The sequence below is a fragment of the Gallinula chloropus genome (assembly GCF_964237585.1).
Source record: "Gallinula chloropus genome assembly, chromosome: 5".
Classification (NCBI taxonomy): Eukaryota; Metazoa; Chordata; class Aves; order Gruiformes; family Rallidae; genus Gallinula; species Gallinula chloropus.
The window spans coordinates 50109852-50130138 of record NC_140090.1 but is presented as its reverse complement, the minus strand read 5'-3'; the positions used below and the strand labels follow the sequence as shown (position 1 = coordinate 50130138).

The 20287-nt window shown below is 47.2% G+C and overlaps 1 protein-coding gene across 1 annotated transcript; it reads left to right on the top strand.

Moving 5' to 3' along the window:
• The first annotated feature begins 1880 nt into the window (after nt 1–1880).
• ATAD1 (ATPase family AAA domain containing 1) lies at nt 1881–19746 on the top strand. Its single transcript, XM_084265152.1, has 10 exons — nt 1881–1988; nt 5365–5540; nt 7276–7374; nt 7658–7778; nt 9372–9572; nt 10732–10838; nt 13694–13783; nt 15779–15829; nt 17733–17866; nt 18229–19746. The coding sequence occupies exons 2-10, from the start codon at nt 5379–5381 to the stop codon at nt 18347–18349; spliced, it is 1086 nt and encodes a 361-aa protein (XP_084121278.1). The 5' UTR covers nt 1881–1988; nt 5365–5378; the 3' UTR covers nt 18350–19746.
• Nucleotides 19747–20287: the final 541 nt, after the last annotated feature.

Sequence of the window (20287 nt, the reverse complement as noted above, 5' to 3'; positions counted from 1 at the left end):
TATTTGTCCTGTGCCTCCATCTTCAACTCTGTGTCCAGTTGAGGTCCTGCTTTAAAAAGCGAGATGGAGACTACCTATAAAGTCTGAAGTTACTTAAAAGGTTGGGCAAGGACTGGTTGCGTTGTGATGTCTTCAATATAAATTTAGGGGTTCCAGATGAAACGCGCTGGCAAAATAGTAGAGGCTGTGTCATGGTGTGCAGTGAAATTGCGTGACTTGGTTACAAAAAGCCCCATGTTTTTGAGGACAGAGCAGATAAATGCATGTAAAAAATGGCTATAAAATACAGTGCATCCTCTGGCTCAGGAAGTCTTTGACCTGCGAGTTGGTGAAGGGAAAAATTGCAGCATGCTTTTGCCCAATTAATGAAGCTGTACCAAAGAATCCCTCTTCCTCCAGTTCATTCTTTACTTTCCCATCTCCTATTTTGTTCTTTCCATATGCTTTGCCTTGACTTCTATTTATCTCATTTTATCTGTACCCCCTCTGTGTTTTGTTGCTCCCTGTGTTTTGCATCCCCCTCCCTGCCTCCAGCCACTGAGAACCTATCTGATTTTAATATACTATTCTTTTCCCATTTTTTCTTGTTCAGGTCACTGATAAAGCTCTGGCCAGCCTGCACTGAACTGGAGAATGAAGTTCACCAAAAATAACATGTTCCCTAGCAAAGTGCCCAGCAGTCAAAAACAACAGCATGTATGCTGTGCAGCCCTCTTCCCACCTTCTCTGATGAGTTTTCTGACTACACTAGGTCCCTCTGGTAACCTTTGAGTCCTGTATTCAAGAGCTACAATCTCCTTGAGTCCAAGTCAGTCATCCATACATTCAATCTGCAATTTTACGGGGGGGGGGAGGAATTTGCAATCTAATTTTCCAATATCAACCCAAAAAACCCCCACCAAAATCGATGACCAAGTGTGCCCAATGAGTTTCTGTTTACACTACCACTTTGTACATCTGTTCTTACATAGGAAGCGTACCCAGTGATCCAAAGCAGCTGAAGCACTATGCTTTTGGGCACAGCAGCTCCACAAGGACCTTCCCACAACCCCCCCCCCCCCCCAGCCCCCCAGTATAAACCCAAGATTCCCAGTGCATTTCCCTTTCAGACAGACACTTATACCAGAAGGTACACATTGAAGATGAAGGCCCAATGCAGACAAACAGACGGGTAGTCTCTGCTGGCTGCGCACCAGCCTCCTGCAGCTCCCCATCAGCCCGGTGTAGGGCAGAGCAACACCTTGCTACAGCTGGGTCTGCGTGAACACGGAGAGCGCCAGCAGTACCAGAGGGATGGATGCTTCTCTGTGGGGTCAGCTTCTGGCACCAGCTCGGTCCTATATTGGGCCTTCGGCAACGTATAAAGGCTTTGAGGTGCTGTATTTAGGGAAGCGGGATGAATTTGGCTGTTGCTTGACAGCAAAGACGTGTCTGAAAGACCCTAAAACTTCAGTGACACAGATGCAAGTGCAGGACAGTTGAAGATAAGTTTCCAAGACTTTGGATTAGCTATACTTACTACGGAGATCCCCCTGCTTTGACCTTTTTCTGGACACTTTTCTGTCACTGTGTATCGAGAGAGCGTAGCTACTTGTTTTCATTACAAGTTGAAACGGGAAACCTCTTCCCTCCGTCTCCCTTAGTGAGGAATTCGTACATCTCCGTGACCTCCCTCCCGGCATCCCGCCTTCTCCAAACCCGAGCTGCTCGCCGCCGCTCCTTTACCGAGAGGCGGGGGCAGGCCCAGCCCCGGGCCGGCGGGGAGCGGGGGGGAGGGTTTCCGTCATGGGCGGGCTGAGAGCCGAGGGCCGGAACCTTCGTGCGGGGCGGCGGGAGCCGGCCGGAGGGGGGAAGCGAGGGACGCGCCGCTGCCGCCGCCGCGCAGGAGTCCGCCTTGCCACTACCTCGGTCGCCTCTACCGCCTTCCTCCGCTCCCGCGGCCGGCGCCGCGACCTGCCGGTCGGGTGTCTGAGAGACCAGCCCGAGGGGTGAGTGATCCGGAGGGAGAAGGGCCGCCCGCCGCTCCTCTGCTCGCCGCCCCGGCCCCTGCTTGGCGGCGGGAAGGTCACGGGCGGCGGGGCCGGCCCGGCCCGGCCCTCACCGGTGCCGCCTTAGGCTCGCCGCGCCGCCACGGCCGGGACCCTGGCGGCTGCCTCCAGATCCTCGGCGGGGCCGGGGGCTCTCCGAGGCCCGCTTCTGCCCTCGTTGGGGCCCTGCGGGAGGCCCGAGAGGCCATTCGGGGCGGCGCCGTCCTGCAGCCGTCTCGTCCCAGCCCCTTCTCTTGTCAGCCGCGACCCCGCCGGTGCGGCCTCGACGGCGCTGCCGGGAACCGGCCCCTTCCTGTGGGGCGATCCGGGGCCGGGGGTGCAGAGCGGCCGGTCTTTGCCGAGGGCTGGGGCAGCCGGGGATTTCCTAGGGGCGGTTGCGCGTTGCCGCGGGCGCGGAGCTGGAAGCCGCTTTTCCTTTTGGTTTCTGTTCTGCGCTGGCGGGCTCGGCGTGCAGGCTGAACCCCACGCGGACTCAGGGGTTGCTGCTCGGTTCGCTGTCCTCCTCCTCCCCGGAAACCGCCAGAAAGCGGGTGCAGGAACGCGTGGGGGGGAGCTGAGGTGAACAGAGCTTAATTTGGAAGGGCTACGCCTAAAATCCTCTCCTATGAAGGGTGTTCTGCACAGCTGCTTGCTCAGGGTGAGAGATTCCATAAGCAGTGGGGGGGTTGGGGAATTCCTGGGGTTTTGTGGCTTTTTTCCTTTTTTTTTTTTTTGAGGGGGGAACTTTTTCCTGTTATTCACTGAGTATTTTAATACATTAATTTTGTTTTATTAAATGAAATATGTCCTTAAGAGGACTCTGCCTTAGCTGCTTAGGTGCCAGAGCAGGTCAGCTTTATTTAATTTCCGAGCAGGTACAGCCTTTTAAATTTCTAATCAGAATGAAGAGTTAACAAAAAAAAAACCCTCAAACCCCAAAACTGCTTTAATGATCCATACTGGAATGTAGTAGTGAGCCCCTTGATGTCTTTTGGTAAGCATGTTGCCCTGCCTCTCCAGATTCCAGCCTGCCAAATCCTTGTAAGCAGACTCTGTGGTATGGCAGCGCCGTGAGTTGAATAGGGGTCGCCGCAACGCCGCTGCTAGCCAAGCAGGGGGGAATTCAAGGATATCTTGGCGGTAGGTAGGGTGGCTTTTCCCTGGCTGACAGCTCTCTTTGGAAACTGGCCAGGGAGCGTTGGAAGCTGCCAAAGGAATTGCCACTGATTTTGCCCTTGCAGCAGGAAAATCAGGCAGTGAACGAGGAGAGAGCACTGGTGATTCTCACATGGAAACCCCACCGGCCGAGGAGAAAGTAGGGTGAGGAAAGAAGACTCCAGTTTTGGAAGTGATTTTTCAGTGTTTTAGGAAGAGGTATTTTTTCCTCTCTGCAGCACGTTACCGTAGCTCGAAGGTGCTGTACTTGCCAGGTCTGGCTCATACAGCAGCCAGCGTTTTCCCCTGATAGCTGTGTGCCACATCCAGTGTTTTCAGTGTTCCAGCGATATTAATAACTCCAAATATTCTGCTAGGTGTGGTGTCCGGTTCTTAACCTCATTTTACTCCGATACAAGTCGTTGCTTGCTCCTTAATGTGGCAGTTGGGTGCCTTTCCTTTGAACTTCCGCTCCGGGAAAAGGAAATTTAAATAGCACAGTTATCTTTGTCCCCATGACTTAGCGTTTCGGGGTCAGTAACAGTCACAAAATGTCAGTCTTAATGGGAATGTAACTTGGCACTGAAATAAAGTAATCTTTATTAGGGTATTGTGTAGCTGAGAGGAATGCCGGTCTCCTGAGGGAAGAGTGAATTCGGGACCTTTTCACGCGTAGGTAATCAAGAATCATAGAGTGAAAAGACCTTCAAGATCATGGAGTCCAACCATATATTTAGCCCTACTAGGTCCAACACCAATTAGACCATGTCACCAAGTACATATCTTCTTTTAAACACCTCCAGGGATGGTGGATCAGCCACCTCCCTCGGTGGCCTTTTCCAGTATCTGACAACCCTTTCAGTAAGACATTTTTCCTGATATCCAACCTGAACTTCCCCTGACACAACTTCAGACCGTTTCCCTTGTCCTGTCACTAGCTACCAGGGAGAAGAGACTGACCCCCACCTCACTACAGCACCTTTTAGGTAATTGTAGAGAATGACGAGGTCTCTCTTCAGTCTCATTTTCTCCAGACTAAACAATCCCAGCTTATCTCTATGTCCTTCTAGTAGCAAGGGGCCCAAAACCGAACGCAGTACTCCAGGTGTGGCCTCACCAGTGCTGAGTACAGGGGAAGGATCTCTTCCCTACATCCGCTGGCCATGCTGTTCCTGATAGAAGCCAAGATGCTGTTGGCCTTCCTGGCTGCCTGGGCACATTGCTGGCTCATGTTCAGCTGGCTGATGATCAGCACCCCCAGGTCTCTCCAGACGGCTCTTGAGCCACTAAAGAAGTAAGGCCTCAAATTGTTGCTGCCCTTTGTTCTCCAGTTACCGAAAGCAGAAAGGACTCCGTTGTTACACTGAGCGCCATGCGTTTTAACCTTACGTGGCTTTGCTTGGTAGGGTTGTGCTGTTGTTGAGCGATGCCATTCTAACTTCATGGTAAATACGAGCCAGCAGTGTGCCCGGGCAGCCAAGAAGGCCAATGGCATCTTGGCTTGTATCAAAAACAGAGTGGCCAGTAGGTATAGGGAGGTAATTGTGCCCCTGTACTCGGCATTGGTGAGGCCACACCTTGAGTACTGTGTGCAGTTCTGGGCTCCCCACCATAAGAAGGACATTGAGGTCCTTGAGCAAGTGCAGAGAAGGGCAACCAGGCTGGTGAAGGGGCTGGAGGGCAAATCATATGAGGAGCAGCTGAGGGAGCTGGGAATGTTTAGCCTGGAGAAGAGGAGGCTGAGGGGAGACCTTATCACCACCTACAACTACCTGAAGGGAGGTTGTAGAGCAGTGGGCGATGGTCTCTTCAGCCAGGTGACAGGAGGTAGGACAAGGGTAAATGGCATGAAGCTGTGCCAGAGCAGGTTTAGATGGGATATTAGAAAAAAATTTTTTACTGGAAGAGTTGTCAGGGGCTGGAACAGGCTGCCCAGGGAGGTGGTTGAGTCACCTTCCCTGGATGTGTTCAAAAAAAGGGTAGATGAGGTACTTAGGGATATGGTTTAGCATAGGATGGGAATGGTTGGACTCGATGATCTTCAAAGGTCTCTTCCAACCTTGTGATTCTGTGATTCTTTAAGCTTTAGGCCCACCACGTGCCTGGGAAATAGTTTTTTGTCAAGTGGTGTTTAAATATGAGGCAGTTATTTTCTCAGCTTTCATTTTCCTTCTTTCTTTAGCATTGAGAAGCACAATGGTCCATGCTGAAGCATTTTCACGTCCTCTGAGCCGGAATGAAGTGGTTGGATTAATTTTTCGTTTAACCATATTTGGTGCCGTAACCTATTTTACCATTAAATGGATGGTTGATGCCATTGATCCAACCAGGAAGCAGAAAGTAGAAGCTCAGAAACAGGTAGGATTTTACACATGAATACTTCTGTGACACGCTGGTTCCTTCATTACTGTTTGTACAGAGAAACTTGCTACCTTTAAACTGGATTTGCCGTAACCAGCAAAGTAATCAGCAAATGCACGTGGAATGATAAATTGTTTAAGAAGCTGCTTTTTATTTTTTTTTAATCTCAGGATCCAGGCCATTAGAGTTTTCAGTGTTTAGGTCTTATAGCAAGTTAAAGTTCTGAACTTCAAGCGGTGGAAGAACTGTTGAACTGGAGCACGATGCTGTGTCTGTCGTCACGTCTGTGGCCCCCGTGCTGTTTCTTTTCCTGGCATCTTTGCTAAGCAGCAGTCACGTTCAGTCATGCTCACACCAGTCCCTTGGTTGCTTTTTAAAACCTTGAGGAGAAATAACCTAATTCTCTGCAGAAATAACTTAATTCTGTGTTGCTTTTTCGCAGCTTAACGGCAGAGGCAAGGACTGTAGTCACAAAGCGGAGTGCTGCTGTCCAAATGCCTTTTTAAGAAAGCTTGCACTTTGTCCCTTGCCCTCTGTTTTCCACCCGCCTCCAGTAGCAGTCAAAACACCCACGAAAGGGCAGGGGAGAAGGAAAAAAAAAAGCAAAGCTTCATTCCTTATGCTGAACTGGAATGATTCATGAGAGTTAATGCTCTGGGAAAAGTATTAGGTGCATTTCAGAACCAAAAGTTACATCTTTCCTTTGGAAAGTATTGAAGGAAACGTTACAACTTATGTTTCTTTGTTTGTTTGGCTGACACAGATTTCCCAGATTCAAACAGCAATTTTGAGCAACCTAATTCTTCTTTCAGTGGCTTTACTTTTTTTAATGAAATCTTTAGTTAAAAAATTGGCCCTGCTTTAGAAATCGGCGCTCACAAACTGTGCTGGTGCCAGCTGTTATATAAGGGGTTGCAGTATCCCAAAAGCACGTCAGACTTAACCGCAAGTTTGAGTTTAAAGAGAAACTGACTTGTGAAAGCATGTTGACACAAAAAATGACTTTTCCTTTTAAATAGGGAAGCAGAAAACATTGAATATGTGGAAAAAACCTGACTAGCTTCAGTGAATTATCTTTCCCCCCCCTTAAAAATACATAAATCTCTCCTTGGCACAGGGCTGTGGAGGTTGGGGAAGGGAATACTTTTTATAACAACACAATTACATGTTTCATTAGAGCTGGTGTGTTATTTTCAGGTTGTGAATGAAGATAATTAAGCAGGTGAAATAACTCTGGAGTTCTATTTAGTAAAAAGCTTTGGGCTTTTCACCCGAAGCCTAGACAAAGCTCCTAAGGACAGCTGAGCTTTTTTTAAAGTGTAACATACCCGTGTCAGCTTTGGGAACTCCTACAGATATTCGTGGATACAGTTATGTCCCGAGGTTACCTGTATGCTTGCAGACCTGTTTCTGAACAGCAGCCTCCTCTGTGTTTGAGTGTTTGTTTCACTTGCTTTTGAGATCGCAGAGTTACGACTCACGGGTTTGGTGGTGGGACGGTTGGTGTGACATTTGATGGGAACTGAGACATGTGACTTAGTTTCGCTCAGGTGACAAGAAGTCATCAGGAAATAGCAGAACCATGTTGCTCCAGACAGATTTAAGCTGCTTTCAGATGTGACTTACAGATAAGCTTTTCAGCCTCCATATAGCTGTTCTGTTAAAAACAGATTTTGCATTAAGTGTTCGATTTCTTTTGCTGATTCTCTTGATGATTTGTTTCCCTCCCCAGGCTGAAAAACTAATGAAGCAAATTGGAGTGAAGAATGTCAAGCTCACTGAATATGAAATGAGTATCGCTGCACATCTTGTGGACCCGCTTAGCATGCATGTAAGAAACTGTTCTCTCTGTTACTCTGATGAACGCACTTCAGACATGGAAGAGCTTGATTTTTGACTTCAGATGACATTATTTGTCATATATATGTACCTAAGGAATTACATAGGAAATATTTCCGTGATTCAAACCTCAGATTGCGCTGTTGAGAGCAGAGTCTTTTTAATCACTTGTCCTTTTTTATTTCTGAGGCCTTGCATTACTTTTGAGCTTGTGGGCATTTTTTTTGTTGGCAGGGACTATGATCATAACTCCTAATACTGTTTTTCCGTGTCAGGTAACCTGGAGCGATATTGCAGGCTTAGACGACGTTATTACAGACTTGAAAGACACTGTCATTTTGCCTATCAAGAAGAAATACTTGTTTGAGAATTCCAGGCTCTTGCAGCCACCAAAAGGTAGGAAAGAAATGTGAGGGATTTATGTGTTGGTATTAAAGAGGTTATAATTACCCATAAAGGAGAGAGGAAGTGGGTTGCTGGTCCAAAGTGCAACCATTAGGACTGATGCCAGGGAAAACCCTCAGGTTTTTCCTCTTCCCTTGCTGTGAAATCAAGTTCTAGTAAGTTTCATCTTGGTAATGAAGCAATGATTGCTTTCCAGTTACTAATGTTACACTTAGTTTTGCTAACCAATGTAGCCCGCGTTTTTAGCTGCCTAAATTGTCAGATGTTTTCTTCTTATACCCCACCTTGTCCTGTGGCAGAGGTGAGCTCTAACTCTGCTGTTCGGCTCTGTGTGCTTGGTTAATATTGCTACGATATCATAGAAACGTTAAGTCATAAACATGAGGCATCAATGTAAGCTAATCTTGCCAGACACCTCTCTGTTCCAGTCCTAGAAATTCCAGTCATTCAAAGAGACAGAGACCACATTTTTATTCTGGAGAGCCCTCGATTGTCTCTGGAGCTAGGAGGCATAGTACCGAGGCAGTAAGGAAACCGGCAGGTGACAAATTCACTTTCCAGCAGTGTGACAGAAGCTGGACTGTCTCTGCTGGAATGCTTATGGCTGTGTTTGTTGTATGTTACTGCAAGTGAGCAGAATTTGAACCTAAAACATTGGACAGAATTCCAAAATTTCTCCTTACTGCTCTGATCCTTGGAGTATTGCTTTCTGAGATTTCTCTCAAAAGCATTTGTTACCTTAATTAAATGTATCTGTGACCATCTTGGTTCCATGTTCTAAGTGATGGAAAATGAAGTGCTTCTGTAACTGGTTTAGTTTTTCCTGGCTACTCCTGTTTAAGTCACAAATTGAAACTGCCTGGAAAATTACTTTAATGTCATGATCTAATAAGCTGAAGGAAAAAGTTGCTTTTTATTTATCTTTTAAACGCAGACTTTCCATATACAGCCAGCTCCTCGGTTTCATTAGTGACTTATGCTGCGTGTTAATAGGAAGTCATTGCTTCAGAGTAGTTATGTTTGTGGTTCTCAGTCACATCAACAGAAAAAACACCCACCCTTGGTAATTCTCTGTGTTTCAGGCTTGTTTGACTTTTTCCTTTTTCTTTAAATTGTTTTCTTTGCAACTGCGTTAGAAAAACACTGCTGCGAATTCTTCTGCTATGACAAGGTTAAAAATGAGATGTCGTATTTAATTGTGGGTGATTTATATTAAATGTTTGCAGGCTTTTTTTTCTCCCCCCTCCTCTCCCCTCTGTGCTAAGCTTTATTAGCAAGGCTGAAACTGGCTATAAACGAGGCCTGTCAAATGCTTACAGGAAATAAATAGGGGGTTTAGTTTTATGCCATCTTTATAACCACAGTAATAAAATAGTCATCCCTCAGATAAATGTCTCCCTTCAGTTTCACCCTACTTGTCTGTAGATATTCTTTGCTTTAATTTTACAGTAAAGATATCTTAAATAGCTCTGTAGTTGGTTTGAGGGAACAGTCTACACTGGTTTCTTATCTTGGAAAACCTGACTAAATGACAAGCCTGTATGCTTTTCTGTACAGCAACCGTTAACACTGCTCCTTTTTCAGGAGTGCTCCTCTACGGCCCTCCTGGCTGCGGCAAGACCCTCATTGCCAAGGCTACAGCGAAGGAAGCAGGTTGTCGATTTATTAATCTCCAGCCTTCAACGCTGACGGACAAGTGGTACGGGGAGTCTCAGAAGCTGGCTGCTGCTGTATTCTCCCTGGCTGTAAAGCTCCAACCGTCCATCATTTTTATTGACGAAATAGGTAACTCTCTTTTTATCTTTTTCTTTGTTGTTGTTTGGGTTGAGTTTTTTAATTTGTAACTATAGTAGAGTGACACTAAACGGTGGGCTCGAGTTGATGGGCCTATTGATCTACTGTCACCTGTTCCTTAGAGAGAGTGATAATGGAGCAAGGTTTAATAATATGAAGAGTATTGCAGAGTAATGGTGGCAGATTAGGAAAGCCAGCGTATTTCTTCCTCGTGCTAGTGAAGGAAATTGCAAGTAGCACAAGTTGGTGCTTATTTTGTTTGGGCCAAGGTGGTTCACAAGGCAAGCTCTTCCTCTGCCAAGGGGACTCCTTATTGAGAAAACCCATCACTAAATGTGCTTTGACGTTTTTGCTGTAGAGGGCACATAATGGAAAACAAAACACGGGCTGTGGGGAGGCTCCAGAATAATACTTTAATAAGGCTGAAGAAACAGGAGGGGAAGTTCAGCTAGGAACGCAGCAAAGGTGTCAGCAGTTTAGCACATCTGGACTTGTCACGTTTGCGTTGAAGTCCCTGCGAACTCAAGCAGTTCAGTTAAAATCCCTCCCTGCTGCGCAGCGCTGACACTTCTTAGAGTGACTTGTGCAGTTTGCATGAACGGGGACTGACGAAGCTGTTGCCCATCCCACAGCTCAGACTGACAAAGGGGCATCACGAAGATGCTTTTTATCCCTTTGCGCAGGGGTGAGAGATGTGGTTTAGCCGCTGGCTGGCAGAGTTGGAGCTCTGTGACACAAAGCATGTAGCCTGCTTTACTTTAGTCCTGCAGCTTGCTGTTCTCTTGTGCTTTGGTGTCTTCTTGCCAGACTCTGAATGCTTCTGTCTCTCTGTGAGAAACTAAGGTGAAAGTTACACTTCACGTTAATCTGGGAAAGCGTCCCAAATCTTGTGCTCCAAGTTGTCAGTCTCATGTGAGAGGTACATCCTCACATAATGTAATTCGAAAGACATGCTTAAAAATGTGAAGTTCCTCTTGCTTGTTCTTTGCTGTGCGAAATGTTTTTCATTTGTTGACAGTGTGCTTGTGGCTTCTTTTAAGAAAGCCTGTGTAAGTTAGCGAATAGCACAGGTCTTGGCTCGAGAAGCCAGAGGGCAGAGCTCCTGTGGCTGGACTGAAAGTAACGTGTTCTACTGAATCCTCTCACACAGATTCCTTCTTACGAAATCGGTCCAGCACTGACCATGAAGCTACAGCTATGATGAAAGCTCAGTTCATGAGCCTGTGGGATGGACTGGACACTGATTACAACTGCCAAGTAAGTACAAAAGATGACAAGGAAAGCAACAGGATGCTTCCCGCCCCGTTACTGAGCCATTTGGGAAGAGTAATGTGTTGCAGGTAATGGCCTAGGTAGTGTCTTTACCTCTCCATGTTAGTGGTTGCCAGAACATTATGGGAATATGATTCTCATTAATCGTCCTTCTTCTTGATGATCTCACCCCCCACACCCCCCAAAAACCCTCCTGTTTTTATAGCCATTTTGCTTTTAGTTAAGAGGAGTTATTTTCAGAAGCAGTAATATGGCTGTACTGTTTGAGCTGCCAAAATCAGGAATTTCAAAGCTGTTTTGAAAACCACTTTGTCAAAGCCTTTCCTTGAGGTGAAGCGGTTCTTTGATGCCAGGAGAGGTATTGAAAGAGCTGAGTATTCATATCCCCAGTGTGGGGCAGTTGCGTTGTTTCCCAGAAAGCACCAGACTAGTTTTAGACAAGGACTAGACTCTGGAGTTAATCAGAAAGGGTGATGAAGCTGATGTTATCAAAAGACAAGTTCTATTAACCGGAGCTATGCTTCCATCCCGTTATTTCTGCGCATTTCTGTCAGCCTCCTGTAATCTCAGCAGAAGGATTGTATTTTGAACAGAAAAAAAACCCCAAAGCTGCCAGTGCTGTAAAAAACCCCAACCAAATCCAGCCCAAACATTCATGAAATAAATAATTTGGATATAGCATAGACAAAAGCCTGCTTTGTATGTTTCTGAACTGTCACCTCCAGTGATCTTAAGGCCTTTAAAAAAGCATGATAATTCTCCAAATTAAAAATTTTCAGCCTTTTTTAATCTGTATTTTTCTGTTGACAGATTCCTGTGCTCTGACCTCCATTAGCTCTTTCTTTATAAAATCTGCTTTTCCTTCTCTTTCACACTTGTACTAACGATATTTTTCAACTGGTTTAAAAAACAAACCCCAAATAGAGCACAAAGCAGAGCGTTTGCTTGCCACTAACAGGAGGCCAGTGGTATGAGTGCTTGTCTGGAAGCTAACATGATCTGGCAAGCAGGCATTTCTTCCAGTGTTTAAATGTATTCCCCTTTCCAAACATAGCAACAGCTTTTGGGAGCAAGTCAAAGTGTTTGTTCCCTGCCGTAAGGTGATACATGGCCTTAGCCATCTCTTGAGTTTGGCGTGCAGAGTCTGAATGAGCCACTCTTGTCCTGCCCTGGTGTGCCTCTGCCCAAGTCAAGCGCAGCGCAGGCAGCTGGCTGGCGACACCGCAGGGACTGGTTCAGATTTCTGGAGAGTTCTTCAGCAGGAGCGTTTTGTTTCCGTACCGTATTTCTGGCTCCTCCCCGAGATGTCATTGCAGTTCAGGAAGTGTCCTTTTGATGTTTGCATTGTCTCAGCATGTGACAGCCAGCTCAAAGGGCTCTTCTTGTTCATTGCAGATGTTTGCTTGGGAGCCAGGGGTTGCACTTGTCTGAGTCTTGCCAAACACACTGCCTTTGAATAAGGATTAAATTTGGGTTTTGTTACGGTAACAAGACTTGCAAAGGCTAGGAGGCCATTGTTAGTAGGTGTTGATGATGAATGCTATTTGGTCCTGTGTTGATTGCACCTGAAACACATGTTCAGCTTTGGACTGGACCTGCCAAGGGGGTGGTCCTGGGGCACACACAGCGTCTGGAGAACAGAGCTGTGCCGCTCAAAGGGATGGCTCGAGTCTAGAACCCCTTACAGCTGTGTTCGTGCCCATGTTCATGTAGCCTGCGGACAGAGCCACTTCTTTTGGGAAGGCTCCTCTGCTCAGAGGGCACACCACCGGGTCCCATGCTGTCCCTCAATGTGGTCCCCTAGAGAAGCACCTTTGCAGGGCGTGTCTCAGCCAAACACGAGCATGTGTTTAGCACGCAGGCAAAGAGCACAGTGCTTGTGTGTGTAATGCTTCCTAGACGGTGAAGACTGCCAGAACCCTGGGAAAAATGCCCTTTTTTGGCTTTTTGGCTTTTTCATTTTTTGTAATTGCATGTAGCAATTTGCCACCGTGTGCCGAAGCCTCTAGATGGCAGGGTGACTCTGCTTGGGGACACGCCACCCACGCTGCCCAGCCGCTGCCAGGGCTGGCTGCGCAACAGTGACCCGGGACAAAAGAGCAGAAGCGTGTCAGGAAACTGTATGGATAGGAGATTAATTCCCCTGGCATTTCTCACTTCTGTGACTGGGTGTTTACAGTGTACATAACTTACGGTAACAAATGAGGGAATGAGGCTGCTGTGAATGGAAAGTAAATTTGTTCTGAAACTCATGGCTGGAATGTGGTCAAATGGGGTAAATACTCTCCTTCCTTTCAGCTTGGCAGCTGATGGACTGCTGTCACCATAGACCAGTGCTTTTAATGGTTTGGGGTTTATTATTAATGCCTAAAAACAGAAACCCGAACAACATTTTAGGGCATGCAGAAGTTGCCTGATGAACCGGTCGCCTTTCTTTTTTCAGTGTAGCACAGAAATGCCACGTTCCTTAGGACCTTATGAAAACATCTCCTTCCAAGTTCCTTCCAGGCCACCAGGGAACTGGAGGGACATCGCCAAGACTCGCAAGCAGGGGGTTTGGGTTACTGCTCAGAGTGTCAACTTTCTAACTGGGCTCAGAAGGCTTCAGACTAATGTAAAAACCTCCCCTCAGATGGTACTCCGTGGTACCAACGCTCTCTCAAGCTGCCTGTTTCAATCCAGTTGCTGAAATCAGTACTGAGAAACCTTATGTAACCTCTTTAAATATCGATGTTCTTGATAAAGTGTGGAAGAGTCACATGTTTGATTAACTCCCAACGTGGTGATGTTTTCAAAGGCCAGTTCCAGGCTGACTATTTTATTTCTGTTGGTGTGTACAGGTAATAGTGATGGGAGCCACTAACCGTCCTCAGGATCTTGACTCTGCAATCATGAGAAGAATGCCGACCCGGTTTCACATCAACCAACCTGTAAGTCACACCAGATTTGCTTGAACAGCATGCTGGTTGCTGGGCTACAGGCAGCTGCCTCCTCAGCCAAGAAACACACCTCTCTGGTTGGCTTTTTTCAGAGAAATACTGTGTTTCATTTAGGTTTTGGAGTGGGTTTTTTTTGAAGCACGTTTATAACTTTACTTTTTGAGGTGAGGTTTCTCACAGAAATCTTGGTTCCTTGGGTCTTTTACCTGGAGCAAGCGCATGTGGTCAGAGCTTCCTGCCTTTTTTTCTCCAGCTGCAGGAACGGAGTGGCTTAGATGCCACACTCTGGAAACAACTCCGTTTTAACTTGAAAACTTGGCAGAAAGGTGCACGGAAGTGAGTGTGTGTGCTTGCCTACAGGGAGAGGGGCACTCTGGTTGGATAGAGGGATACTGGATAAGGTCAAAGCCTACCTTCTGCTCGAGCCTTTCCGCAGCCAGGGACTGCAAGCAATCCAGAAAGCTGTTTTTTATTCTGCTTATGATTTATGCCAAGTGGGCAGTAATTAAGGCCTTTATCAATTAGGCCAGCCATGACAAAGTTACCCTTACTATAAAATTTGCTCTTGCCATCCTTTTCAGGGTATTTTAGCTGCCACTTTGATACCAGAAGATATTTTTCTATCAGTATGACAGAGTTCAGCTGTGACTGTCCACACTCCCTCCTAGCTACAGAAACAGCCTTCGTTAGGCATTTCCTTTGCAGAAACTTAGAGGTGAAAGTGGAGGAGTAAAACTCTTTATCGCTTGTGCAAGAGGGTGGTTGTGTTCTCAGGCCCATTGCGCTTGAACTGGCGTTCGCTCCCCGTAGGTGGATGCTGTTCAAAACAAGGCGTTTATAACCCAGCCACAGCTTTTCCCCAGTGCCTGTTAGTAGGGGTTTCATACACCTTGCTTGCCTTCAGGTTTCCCTTGAATTAGTAAGGGACAAGGGTGTTTTGGTACTTTACCATGTCTTTCTACTTAGAACTGTCCTTAGAAGGATGAATTACCCTCAAGTAGCAGTGCCCCAGAATATTACAGGGGTTGGCTCCCTCTCCCAGGACCAGAATTACAACGGGAGGTGTCATTTTGGGCGCAGGCACGTAACTTTCCTCACAGCCGTATCGTGAGCGTACGGCTTGTCTCTTGTCTGCAGTGCTTTGTGATACAGCTGAGGCTGGTTATGACTCTTGTTGAGGGCAGAGGCAGTTTGTGTGCTGGGAGTTGGAAGCATGTGCAGGCATCGCTGTGGAGTTGCAGATTTTATAACTTAACGTTTGAGATGAAAATGTCTAAAATTTGCTCCTCAGAAACTGTCTCCAAGGCAGAGGGATATGGAAGGAGTGTATTTTGGGACAGGGTATCACCTGCCAGGGTATCCACGGAGTAGGGTTTTTTTCCTGTTTAAAGACAAAAGTGAGTCGAGGACAAGTTTGGTTTTGGGAGACACAAAACCAGTCTCTCTGCTGCCTGTGTTTTACTTGCTCGTAAGGATGCGCTCAGGATTTGAATCTTTCTTTCAGTACCCTCATTACAGTATGTGATTTACATCCCTTACAATGTCCCAGGCACCATCTGTAGAATTAATTTATTCTTTTTATTTTTTTTTTTTAAAGCAGAACACCCTCTCTCCTCCATCCAGTTTAGCAAAGTGTTGAGAGCATGCCCTAGATCTAGAGAGTCTGGCCTCCGTTAAAGCTGATAGGAAATCTTTGGAGACAGCTGCCTTCACTTAGGGCAAAGTAAGACTTAACTGTCGGTGCGTTTTCCCTTTCCCTGTAGTTTGTGTACATGTTTAGTTCGATGTGCTCCTGGAGTCAGAGTGCCCTAGGTCTTGTTTTGCTGAGTGGTTTGCCATCAGATAGGTTTCCTTACTGTGTATCGTGGCTCCTGTTTGAGGGGTCAGGTCATGTCGCCAGCCGGTGACTGAAAGCCCCTGTGAAACTGGTAGGTGTTACGTGTGCGTGTGTTTGTACTCTGGTAACTGTAATCTCTTTTCTTTAAGGCTCTGAAGCAAAGGGAAGCCATCCTGAAGCTCATTTTGAAAAATGAAAATGTAAGTGGACTTCTTTTAATGATTAATTGGCTGTCTGGAGGTGCAGAAACAACTCTGGAGTTGTAGAAAATGTGGTTTATAACTGACTGCCTTGGGGTAAGGTATAGAGATTAGTCCAGTACCTGAAGGGGCCTATAAGAAAGCTGGGGAGGAACTTTTTAGAAGGGCATGCAGTGATAGGACGAAGGGAATGGTTTTAAACTGGAAGGAAACAGATTTAGATTGGATATTAGGAAGAAATTCTTCACTACAAGGGTGGTGAGGCCCTGGCACAGGGTGCCCAGGGAGGTGGTGGCTGCCCCCTCCCTGGAGCTGTTCAAGGCCAGGTTGGTTAGGGCCTTGAGCAGCCTGGTGTGGTGAGAGGTTTCCCTGCCCATGGCAGGGGGTTGGAACTTGGTGGTCTCTAAGGTCCCTTCCAGCCCTGGCCATTCTGTGACTCTGTGATTATCTACCTGGGTATTTCAGATTACAGTTTGGGAATCCTGTGTGGGGTTAGGTGTGGTGTTAAATTCATGCAGCAGAGCTGCTGGCTTAAGCATGAGGCTCAGTCAGAGCAGCAGTCTCGGATTTCGTGGTGAATCACCATCTCTGAGAAAAAAATGACTTAATTTCTCTGTCTCCATTTTCTCATTACATAAGAAGATAACGTGTTTATCTCTCTAAAGCTGCTGAAGGGGAATTGTGTTTGGAAATCACTTGGATAGGTGAGAGAAATTTCAAGGCATCACAAAGCAGGGAAAAGAGCCTGATTTTTTTTTTTTAACTGGTCTGTTGGTTCAAGTCAAGAAAGGAGGGAGGAATGGCATTTTTTTGCGGGTGCTCCTTTTGAGGTTGCGCTCTGATCCCCAGTTCGTATTTCCTTTCGAAGAAAACTACTGTAGGCTTTGCTCCTCCTGTTGTGTGTGGTGCTCCTGTCGCCAGCCACGTCCCAAGATGAGGGGAAGGGGTAGCTGGGAGCACACCTGGTGTGTCCAGTGGTAGGATATGGGACCTGTGGTGTTGTCAGAGGTTCCTGCCCAATGTAGCCTGTAGCACTTGTTGTCTTGAAGTTAACGTTGCTGAGTGTCTCTTGGCTGTGGTGTCTGTAGGAAGCACTTGGTTGAGGCTTCTGCCTTCCTGGCCTTGCCTGGGGAGCCACATGTGTCGGTCAGGGATCTGGGGTGCGACTACAGGCTCAGATCAGAGCCAACAGCACAGTATTGGTGTAAGGCTTGTTCTTCAGGGAAAGCAGGAGGGACATCAGGGAGTCGGAAGGGTGCTTGGTGGGTGCCTCAGCAGGAAGGAGTTCAGTCTGATCCGGTGCACAGAATTGAGAGACGTTTGTTTTGCCTCCAAGTTCCCCGTTTGGTGGTTGTATAAAGCAGGAGCAGCTGCCCAGTGACTTGGCAGCCAACTGGGCTGCTGAGATGGCGAGAAGCTGCTTTTGAGGTTCTTACTCTGTGCTGAAAGGTGTCACAACAACCTGTCAGTGCAAGAGGAGCTCTGTACTGGCCAAGAACTGTGTTTATGGAAAGAAAAGGCATGCTGACAGAACGGGACAAGGGCTGTGGCTGTGAAAGGAGACATGGGGTGGCACTCATTGGGTGGAGATCAGAAGATGCACATAGGGTCTGATCAAGCCCTTTAACTCCCTCCCCCAGTAAAAGCAGTGCCATTGCAGGAAACTCAGCTACAGGCTTTACTGAGGTGAAGCATCAGTTTCATTTACTGAGATTAAATACTTGGAGGTATCAAAGCAATAATTAATAAAATAATTTCCTTTTAGCTCTCAAATAAAGTCCAGACTGAACAAGAGCTTCTTAGGGCAGGTCAGAATACTTGGAGGTGGCTGGTTTGTGTCCTTGGTACAACAAAGTAAATGACTTGGGAGTTTTCATGCTCTTACCTCTTGTTCTTCGGCCAGGTGGACAGGCACGTAGATCTCCTGGAAGTTGCTAAGGAGACTGATGGCTTCTCAGGCAGCGACCTGAAAGAAATGTGCCGGGATGCCGCCCTCCTCTGCGTCAGGGAATACGTCAATTCCGCCTGCGAAGAGCCGTATGTGTCTCTATTCTGCCCATTACTGGTAGCTGAGCAGCAGGTGGGAATGTTCCTGCGTGTACCAAGGTGCCAGGCCAAAGGTGGTGCCAACTGCCAGGGGGTGATCTCACTGCGCTGTACTGCCGGCCCTACGCATGGGTAACGCTCTTGCGCGCGAGGAACTCTGCTCCCTGTGATGTTCCTCTGAATATCTCCTGCACCAGCAGGCAGTACATGCCTGGGGGGTGGTTGGGGGTGGCTGTTCCCCGTGCAATTTTGGGCCTGTATCAGAGCTGCTGTTCTCAGTGATTGCTTCTCGTTGCTTGAATGACGATGGCACTCGGGTCACTGTTTCCCTTCCATTTGTCTTTGTCTCTCAGCCGTGACGAAGATGAGATTCGGCCTGTGCAGCAGCAGGATCTCCAGAGGGCGATTATGAAGATGAGGAAGTCGAAGGATCCCACGCTGCAGAACAGTTTGATGGGACTCATTATAGACTAAGAGGCAGATGAGTGCGTTTGGAGTTTCTGATGTGGTATAGTTTGACTTCTGTAATCAGTTAGCAAAAAATGATGTCACGGGGATGGGAGCGGGGGGGTCCCTCCAATAAGGGAGTTCTGTTTCTGGAATGGTTTTTTATACAGCAAACTCTTTTAAGTTATTGATATTTCCCCAACGTGCAACTAGGGGTGAAACGATAGATCCTGAAGTGGAACAATTGTATCCCAGACCAAGAGCAGCGGCCTATGTCTTGTCCCAGAACAGGTAACCCTGTGTAGCCTTAAATCAGGTTCCCAGGTGGTGCGTGGGCTCCACGCGTCACCGCCGCACAGGGGAGACCATCCATTGCCAGTCTCTGTATATATGTACGAGCGTGTGTGTATGTATCAAATGTATATATCCACACTTTTTTTTTATATATATATATAGGCATAATCTGTAGATAAAACTTGAGTATGGAAACGCTTTTCTACTTACTGAAGCAAACCAAAACAGAAGATGTGTAGGTTAAATGTGTGTTGATACTTGGTTCACATTTACTTCTTACCTGGGTAGCTGTGTTACGAAGATAGAAATTCTGCTTCTAGAATAACCTCCAGGCAAAATTGGGAATGTTGCTGATTTTTCTGCTGCACAACCACTTGAAATCTGGTACCAAGGATCCTAAACCACTCTAACTATGTTAGAATACTTTGTATTCTGTATGAACTCTGCTTTTTTTTTTAATTTTTAAATGAATGCTGGTTTTGCTTTTATTTTTTCCTTCATGCGAGTAGTTAGAGTAGAATCTTAACCAATCTTTCATAAAGCCCCATCTCCTCTGAGCTTTCTGGAATTGTGGCTTTGTAAACGAGGGCTTGCTGCTATCTGAGTCTCCTCTGGAAGACCCTCTGCTGCACCGTGGCATTGCACCACGTCGTGTCATGTGCGTCGCTCTGAAGAGCAGGGGGAACGCTCTGTGATGTTCTGCTCTGTCATGTGCTCTGGTCTGCAGAATTCAAAGGGACGGGAATGAATGGTGTTTGGGTTTATAAATGTGAAATTAGCAATCTTCTACTTGCTGGTAGCAGTTTTAGTAAGTTCGTGTTGATGTTACGTAGTGATAAAGGCAAAGGGATTACACAATGTACGCGCAGAGGTGTTTCGGTGAAGTTGTTGTCTGTTGGTTTTCGATCGCTTGATCTTTCTGCCTGTAATGTTATGAATTGTGCGCTGGTCTAACACCGCTGTGGGATTGGGATTGCTCGGACGCAGGGGCTGGCACGCTGTGTGGCAGCTCTGCTGGCTGGCGAGGGACAGGCGGGCGTGGAAAGCGAGGCGACGGTGTAAGACGGAACGCGCTGCAAAGTCAAATAAAGACGGCTGGAGGCGGCCATCGGCGCCGAGGACAGTCTGGTCAATCACGGCTTTCTCACTTGTGTCCTCTTCTCTGATGTCCTGCTTGTGCAGTGCACCAGCTGCAGCAGGTCTTCGTGCCACCCAGTTTAATTGCTTTGGGTTTGGGGGTTTTAAAATTTAACAGTTTGGGTTTGGGGGGGGGCAGGTGGTGTCTGTGATAAACGCACATTGCTCCACCCCAGGTGCAGGGGAAATGAGGTGCACCTGAAAACACGGAGCTGCATCCCTCTCAAAGTCTGGGCTGCGCAGTGCTGGGTTGGCTGGGGCAGAACAAGGCGTTACCCCGAGAAGGGCCAGGCTGCTGCGATGGCTGCCTTCCTTCCGTCACCTTCCCCCTTGGTAAGGAGCTACTGTCCCCGCTACTGTCCCCTCTGCCCATGCTTCTCCCCATGCCTGTTGTCCGTGGGCAGGCTGGACCTTGTCTCTGCCTTGTGCAGGTCCCACATTGCTGCAGGCTGGTGGGACTGGCTTGAAGAGGCATGAGGGTTCTTTGTCCCTAGGACAGTTCCCCCAGCAGGAGCATGATTTCCACATCTGCGA

Coding starts and splice junctions, on each gene's coding strand:
- ATAD1 (XM_084265152.1), top strand. CDS start 5,379: ATGGTCCATGCTGAAGCATTTTCACGTCCTCTGAGCCGGAATGAAGTG. Junction 9,573..10,731: donor CATTTTTATTGACGAAATAG/GTAACTCTCTTT, acceptor CCTCTCACACAG/ATTCCTTCTTACGAAATCGG. Junction 15,830..17,732: donor TCATTTTGAAAAATGAAAAT/GTAAGTGGACTT, acceptor TTCTTCGGCCAG/GTGGACAGGCACGTAGATCT.